This window comes from Cyprinodon variegatus, unplaced genomic scaffold (assembly GCF_000732505.1).
Source record: "Cyprinodon variegatus isolate N-32 unplaced genomic scaffold, C_variegatus-1.0 Scaffold95, whole genome shotgun sequence".
Lineage (NCBI taxonomy): Eukaryota > Metazoa > Chordata > Actinopteri > Cyprinodontiformes > Cyprinodontidae > Cyprinodon > Cyprinodon variegatus.
The window spans coordinates 249,152-257,273 of NW_015150548.1; the positions used below are offsets into that span (position 1 = coordinate 249,152).

The 8,122-nt window shown below is 35.6% G+C and overlaps 1 protein-coding gene across 1 annotated transcript in view; it reads right to left on the reverse strand.

Annotated features, from left to right (window-relative positions):
* Positions 1 to 2,452: 2,452 nt before the first annotated feature.
* LOC107084240 (carboxy-terminal domain RNA polymerase II polypeptide A small phosphatase 1-like) overlaps positions 2,453 to 8,122 on the reverse strand; it is a 26,825-nt gene continuing 21,155 nt past the window's right edge. The window contains exons 4-7 of the mRNA XM_015373983.1: positions 6,241 to 6,297; positions 5,735 to 5,827; positions 3,982 to 4,167; positions 2,453 to 3,296 (exon numbers count right to left, since the gene is read on the reverse strand). Of these exons, the coding sequence (XP_015229469.1) occupies positions 3,168 to 3,296; positions 3,982 to 4,167; positions 5,735 to 5,827; positions 6,241 to 6,297 (465 nt within the window). The 3' untranslated portion in view covers positions 2,453 to 3,167. The remainder of the gene's footprint in view (positions 3,297 to 3,981; positions 4,168 to 5,734; positions 5,828 to 6,240; positions 6,298 to 8,122) is intronic.

Here is an 8,122-nt window from a genome sequence, read left to right on the forward strand (position 1 = left end):
TAATATTCATAACTATTAGACTTTTATCCTCACAGATGAAGAGCTAATGCCACACGTATGCATGAATTAAACAAGGAACAACAAAATCCTACATCTATTGACATAATACATAAATTTAGAAATTCAGACATTTATGTCGAAGTTTTAATTGACAGTTCTCTTACCCAATAATTATCTCCTTGAACAGAAAAAGCCTCACAAAGCAAAGATGGGAGCATCTTTCACTGAGCATTTATGGAAGGAAAAGAAAACGGCAGCTTAACATACAGTCAGACATTATTTGGTGCGAAAAAAACAACAAAAGTTAGGTTACATCTATCGAATCATGAGTACAGTCAAATGAATATTCCATATATATTAATGAAATTTGTTTGCTTTTATTACTGTGCAAAATAACATATACAAACCTATTAATGTGTAAGAAGTACAGTATCAGCAAATGGGCCCCTATAGAAGACAAAATGACTTAATGTTCCTATAAATACTTTGCCAATGAACTCAAATCAGCGTCGTTTCTTAATCTAACACATGGAAAACACATTTTCAAACAGTTATCCTGTTATTATGTGCCTAAAACAAAAAACAGTAAGATACTAGATTCTTAGTCGCTGGTGGTTCTGATCCATATACAGCCTAGCAAAACATGAGGTATCCAACCATGTCACGCTTTCAAAGAAAAAAAGAGCAAGAAAAAGTCTAATTGGAAAACATACTATAAATATTTCATCAGATGACCACTGCTGAGTGAAATAAGAAAGAAAATTGGTAAGTATTGAAAACCTAAACTTGATTGAAAAGAGTTTTTTACATATAAAAATAATTCAATAGCTCTTTATTCTCCCAGCCCCATCAGGAGCCTGAAGACCCAGGCTCGTAGTCCAAGCCGCCGGTTTCATTCATCGATGTCTTAACGGGCCATTGTCATCGCAAAAACGTTGAACAGCGGACTGTTGGGAGACGCGCCGCTCTTCATCTCAACAGACAATATAAAAATTATCAAAAAGGAGGTGAAGATCAGAAACTCCAGCCTTAAATCAGCTAAGCCTCATCAGCAACTGTATGTAGGGATTTCCTACACTTCCCACAATGCATTTGGCAACACTAAAAAAAAAAAAAAAACTTTGAGTGGATGTTTTTTAGGAATATAAATGTCTATATGACTATAAAATGTTACCATGGCTGCACTATGAGTTCATTACATCCATTCATATCCAAAAGTAACAAACCAATAGTGTTGAAGAGCTAAAAGGAGGATTAACCCCTAAAATCTGGACTGATTAGAACCATTATTAGCTACTGATGGCTTTGCTCTCCCCAAAGGTGCATTTTTCTTACAAAGTCCCAAAACCGTGCATCCTGACTACAATATATGGAGTAGATTTTGTTCCATTATTTTTGCAAGCAAAGAACAAGATCTGAAAGTTTAAAATCTAAAAAAAAAAACTGGAATCCAGAAATTAAAATGTGGAGATCTTCGTAATCTTAATTTAAGATTAAGTTTTATTAAATCTTTACAGTATATCTAATACAAACCTTCGCTTTTAACCAATAAAAACGTTGTTGCTAATGTCCATTTAATGATTAAAATACGTCTCCTCTCCTCCTCACTCCAGAGGAAATCTCACCCCAAGAAGGGAAAAGAAAATGATTTATAAAACTTGAAAATTCATAGAACTCAACCTTAAAAGCCATAGGTGGTTCTATAGAGGGGCTAAAAGGGGCCAGTGCCCCAGTAGAACTGATCTTGGCCCCCGTTATGGCCCCTATACAATAAGAAATGATACAAAATCAGTTTTGTATGATGATATGAGGTGGAACTGGTTGGTAAATTTTTTTTATTTTTATTTACGGGTTTACTTTGATTTAAATAAATCTGTAAATGATTACAATGTAGTTTTTTTGGATTTCTTTACTAATTTCTTCGTTATTTAGTTTTCCTGTTTTATTCTGGCTTCAGCCTAGCTCCATGGTAAAAGTTGTCTAGATCAGCCAACGTAAAGATGAGAAATTTAAAAATAATATTTGAAAAAATATAAAAACTGTAAATAAAAAAAAAATATAAAAAAAATTTGCGGGAATAATGGAACATCATACACTCCATACAAGTACCGCTTGGTGAAGTTAACATTAGCAACCAAAATGACAAGCCTACCGCTTTACTATAACTGAACTGTCTATTATCATTTAAATACAGTCTGTTAAAACGCAGTTAAAAACACACCAAAAATAATAAAATAAAGTAATAAAGTTCAGGTTCTATGTGCGGTTTAAAGCGAGGAACAAATCAGACACAGCTAACAGTGACTGCTTTTTCAGGTCGGAAGGTAGTCGTGGTCCTCTTAACTCATGACGGATAAATCATTAAACTTGACACCCCAAAAAAACCAATAAGAGCCGCTCTTCTTCCTGCATCAACGTTACGCTTTAATCAGACCAAATCTGTTGTTTTTTTAGGAAAATATCTCACGTGTATTTTTTTCCCCCGAAAATTGGTGCACCAATTGTGCAAAAACAATTGTTTAAACATTGCAGTGAATATTCCCACCATAGACTACACATCAAACATTAAAGTGCTGTCCAATCACTTATGTTTTAATATATTTTCAACTCTTACAGCTCAAGCTGTAATAAATCTGAATAAAATGTTTTTGTTTTTTTTAACACTGCCTTGATTACTTAAAACACACACACAAAAAAATAGAGAAATAAGGATGTGTGGTGCGTTATTAATGCTGTTTTAAAGTCATTACCAATGTGTGGGGGCATGTGTGTCATTTGCCCTTTCAGTGACCGATCCAGGCGTGTTTTCATGTAAACTCGTTCTGATTGGTCAGAAGGAGCATCCTGTGGAGGGATCTGCGTCCAGTACCCAGGTGGAGGCCAGAGGATTCATGGCTGCACGTCCTCCGACCCTGGAAAACTGGCATCAAACATTCAGCCATCACTTTTTTTACAAAGAGGTTCCGTGTTCGGCCACAAGGTGGCGGCGCAGGGTTGATTCTGGGAGAGTGGGAAGCAGCGTTGTGTCCGTGTGGGCAGGTTTGTGTGCATTTTCGTCTTTTTTTTTTCTATATATAGATTAATTGTTTGTTTGTTTCTATGCTGCTTCTTTTTTTTTTTTTTTCCTTTTCTTTTTGTTCGGAGCTGAAATGAAGGTTCGAACGCCGTTAGCTTGGAGTCCCTTGTTGTTTGAGGACCGTGTAGACGTTGTCCACTTTGCTCAGCCTCTCGAAGAACGGGATGAGGTCTAGAAGCTCGGTGTCAGACATGTCGTCGAACCAAGAAGCCACGGGAACCTTTGCGACAGAAAGAAAAAACACAAATACAAGAAACATAAGAGTATGGAGTTAATTTCATTCCATTATTAGCACAAGCACAGAACACATTTTGTTCCGTTTTCAAAATGGAAATTTGAAAAAAAGGAATCCATAAATTAAACTTTGGAAAACGTATTAATAATAAAAGGGTTTTAAGGGTAACAGCTGTTTTATCAGAATTGATTCTTTTCAAATACTGTTATTTTTTATTTTATTCATTTTTTATTTACCGTTATATATTTTATATAAATATCTTTTAACAATTTTTTTATTCTGTTTTTCAAATTTATTATTTCTAATTTTTTCATATCTTATTTTTTCAATTTAGTATTTATATATTTTTTATTAAAAAAAAACCCCGTAAAACTATAAAATCTGTAAGACCTAATAAAAAAACTCAATCTAAGAAAATATAAAAGTTAATCTGAAAATCGTTCCCCCCCAATTAAAATGTTTTTAGTTTAATTTAGTCTTCTTTACCTGTAACAATAATGGAACAAAATTCACCCCATAAAAGACAAGATATTAACATTTTCTCTCACTGGTAATCGTTTTCCTCCTGAATAATTAAAAAAATCTCATGAAAAATCATACATTTCCTAAATCAAACCCAACCCAACTTCTTTATCATCACTGAATTCATCTCCATCATGGCTTCACTCACTGCGTTGTCAGGATGGAAGATGTAGGAGGCGGGGGAGTTGTCCACAATGATGACTTTGTTAAGATCGCGACCCAGGCGGCTCAGGTCCTTGACATAATTGCCTCTGTGGAAAACACACGACTCCCTGAAGAGGCGGCAGCGGAACGCACCCCACTTGTCCAGGAGGTCAGAGACTGGGTCTGCATACTGATGGAAAGACAAGTTCAGCGTTACAAGAGGCTCACTGTGGCGTTACCTCAGAGAAACGTTCACAGAACGTTTGCCGCTCTGAGTCAAGGTTGAAAAGCAATAATCTAAAAACAGGGTTCCTACAGCATACGGCGAGTTAAATTCAAGACTTTATAAGACTTTTTAATGCCACTTCAAATAAACATTTAAGACCAAATTCACAAGAAACAGAAGAAAAATCAGCTTTCGCTAACTTAACCCAAAGGTTTACTATAACATAAACCACTGCACTAATGTTTCAAATTTTGAAAAGCTTCCCATACAGGAAGAAAGCTAAAAACACACAAATGACAGATATATTTTAACAATTATTTTTAAATAATCGGTAACTCGATTTTGATGCTTTGTGTTTCGCGCTTCGCAAATGACTCCACTGCCTTAATTCCCATCAACAAAACAATCAGTTTTAAAGCCACCACATAACCAGTGCTAAGTCTTTTTTGCAGCAATTTTTCTTTGTAGCGTTTTCTTAGTATGTTTGATTTGGTGATAAGTGGAGTTGTTGCAGAGACAAGGGTGGAACAAAACTGAGAAATACTGGCTGTTTCTCGGTAACTCGATTTTGACGCTTTGTGTTTCGCGCTTCGGGGTCAGCTTAGACTGTTGCCTCCGCGAACCGGCCCCGGACAAAGCGGAAGAAAACGGATGGATGGACATTTAACAAATGAAAACAAACATATACCGCAAGAGTATAGACCAAGTAGCAAGAGGTTAAGGTATCTCTGCAAACCTCTAAAAATAAAACCAATATATTGAAGAAGAAAATCAGAATAGATTTACACCTTCAGCTGATAATAGATGCCAAATTACCAACATTTCTATGTACAAAGTGAATAAAAATAGACTCAAAACACAAAAAATTGTTCTTGTCCTGTTGACTTTATAGTTCCACAGAGTTGTGGCCTCAAGCCAATAATGTTTCTTTTCTACCTGCTCACACTTGGTCCAGTATTATCAGGTTTTAAGGATATTTCCTATCATTGTTATGCTGATGACATCCAGTTGTACATTTCACTTCCAAAACGAATGTTTTCTGTAAGTTTTCTCCAGCTAAATAAAAATGAAACCAAGGTCATCATCTCTGCACCAGAAAAAAATAACAAAGCAGATTTTTCCCCCTGAAAAAAATAATTATGTTAAAGATCTTTTTCATTCCCGTTTTTGTCGTCTGTACAGTATTCCCAAAATTAGAATGGAAATCTAAATCCCTGCTATTATTTCGCTTAAATATTGTTTTGTTGTATTTAATATTGTTTTTGAAGCACTTTATGACCATCTGGAAATGTCTTTTTAATTATTTATTTATCACGCCTGAAAGGAAAGAGAATATTTGCTTTTATACCGATTGCATCATCATCACTGTGTTCCTGCTTGACGGCATTATTTCATCATTCCGTCCTCTGTTGTTCTTTCATTTACTCAGAGCAGGTCAGACTTTCCGCACATACGTACTACACTTCTTCCATCTTTGTCCGTTTCCAGCCCTTTTAAACCAGTTAAATGCTCTGAGGTGGATCACAATCACCTTTGCTAAACTGGCAGTGAACAGGACACACTCGAAGAGTTCTCCCATCCTCTTCAGGAACTCGTCGACATGTGGTCGCTTCAGGACATACACCTGGAAAACAGGAAGACGCTCGTTTATTGAAAGGCAGAATGAAGGTGAATGAGGACAGGCTGGGGAACGTTCTAACAGACGGTGAAAATTATTTATGAACCAAACACTGCGGGCAGCATCAGACTTGCTGGAAGCGTGCAGATCGCTGCCAGAACAGCAGTCGACTTCTTGAGGCTCTACTGGTGTCTGAGGCCGGCGTTCCTGAACCAAGTCATCCGGAACAGGCTTTGCTTGTCTGAACAAACCTATCCTGGATTACTTGAATCAGGCCCAGAGCCATGAGGTATGTCATCCCACAACGAGCAGCCGTCACTTAAAATCCCTTAAACACAGAGGACATCTCCGACACTCGGTAATTTGGAGGTAACAACCACGGTACAATGACGTAGGAGGAGGCGGCATGACCGAGTTACCTGGTGGACTGTTCCGTCTATTTCCACGGGAATGATGAAATCTGCATTGTTCACAGGCTGAAGAAGAAGACAAGAGTGCATTTTAAAATCAAGAAAATGATCATTAAAAATCTAGCTTCTTCATGAAGACATTTAATCCTTGTTCCTTATGTTTCTCAGAGCACTTTGCTCTCAATCTGCAGGGATTTCTAAAAGTAGAATGGGAGGCAGATCTTTTAGTTATCTGGTAGTTTTCCTACTATAAGCTTAAGCTGCTGGAGGACTTTTTAATTGAAAAAGCTTCTTGGATGGGAAGCGAAACGTCTTCAAATTTGGAAACAAAGTCCAGTGGATTGTTTTTGAATTTTCTTTGCTGGAGGACCACTTCTCCTTGCTCTGTTTCACTATAGTTGTGTTCCACAATTCTTCAGAATTTGCTAGTTTAACCAACGCTCTGTTCTCTGCTTTTTTTCTTGCCATAATAGAGTCATCTGTTTGGCACTGACACCATTCTGGAGACAAATCTCAGCTGGGCTACTGCCATCGACAACTAGATTGTACTATAGATATTAGAGTTGTGCCTGTTTCTCAGGGTTTAGTCCCGTTTCTCTCTTAAACGCACTTATGTACTAAAATTTTACTCTAACTGTATTTGCTCTCAATCATAATTTGAGGTGAAAACTGGCTCCACTGTTTCTTTAAAAGGAAAAACCACATGCGGAGGTAGTTTAGCATTGACTTTACTAACATAAAAGGTAATCATGGCTTAGTTCTTTTTTTTTTTTCCAACCGGGCCGGGGGTTTCCCAATGAAAAAACAAGCCAAACCAACGACCCTGCAAGCAAGCCTAATGGGAAGGAATGCCGGCCAAGCAACAAAAAAAAACAAACAAAAAATGGAAGGTGCCAAAAGGTCAACCAAGAAAAGCAATCCCTACAGTCAATGACTGAATTCAATCAGCTGGTTTTCCTTAGATAGAAAACTTTGAACCAATCTGACTGAATCATACGGTTGAATTGTCTTTGTAAAAAGCCTTGAGATGAGATGTGTTGTGAACTTGTGCTAGATGAATAAAGTGAACTTAATTTATTTTGACAAAATAAAAATTAAAACTTTATCACAAATATTGTTTTTGATGGAAATTAGTTTATCTGATTTGGTGTCAATTTTAATTTAGAGTCTTTCAGGACATGATGCTGCTTGACTGTTTCTTGCTTCTCTCAGGAACTTAATCACATCTAAACAAGTTTTTGACTCTAGTTAACTGAGAGAGAGAGAGAGAGAAACAAACAAACAAGGAAACAAAGAAAGAAAGAAAGAAAAAACAAACAAAGAAAGAAACAAAGAAAGAAAAAACAAAGAAACAAAGAAAGAAACAAACAAAGAAACAAAGAAACAAAGAAAGAAAGAAAAAAGAAAGAAAGAAAGAAAAAAACAAACAAAAAACAAAGAAAGAAACAAAGAAAGAAAGAAAGAAAAAACAAAGAAAGAAAGAAAGAAAAAACCAAAAAATAAAGAAAGAAACAAACAAAGAAAGAAAGAAAAAACAAAGAAACAAAGAAAGAAAAAAACAAAGAAACAAAGAAAGAAAAAAACAAACAAAAAACAAAGAAAGAAACAAACAAAGAAACAAAGAAAGAAAGAAAAAACAAAGAAACAAAGAAAGAAAAAAACAAAGAAACAAAGAAAGAAACAAACAAACAAAAAACAAAGAAAGAAACAAACAAAGAAACAAAGAAAGAAAGAAAAAACAAAGAAACAAAGAAAGAAAAAAACAAAGAAACAAAGAAAGAAAAAAACAAACAAAAAACAAAGAAAGAAACAAACAAAGAAACAAAGAAAGAAAGAAAAAACAAAGAAACAAAGAAAGAAAAAAACAAAGAAACAAAGAAAGAAAAAAACA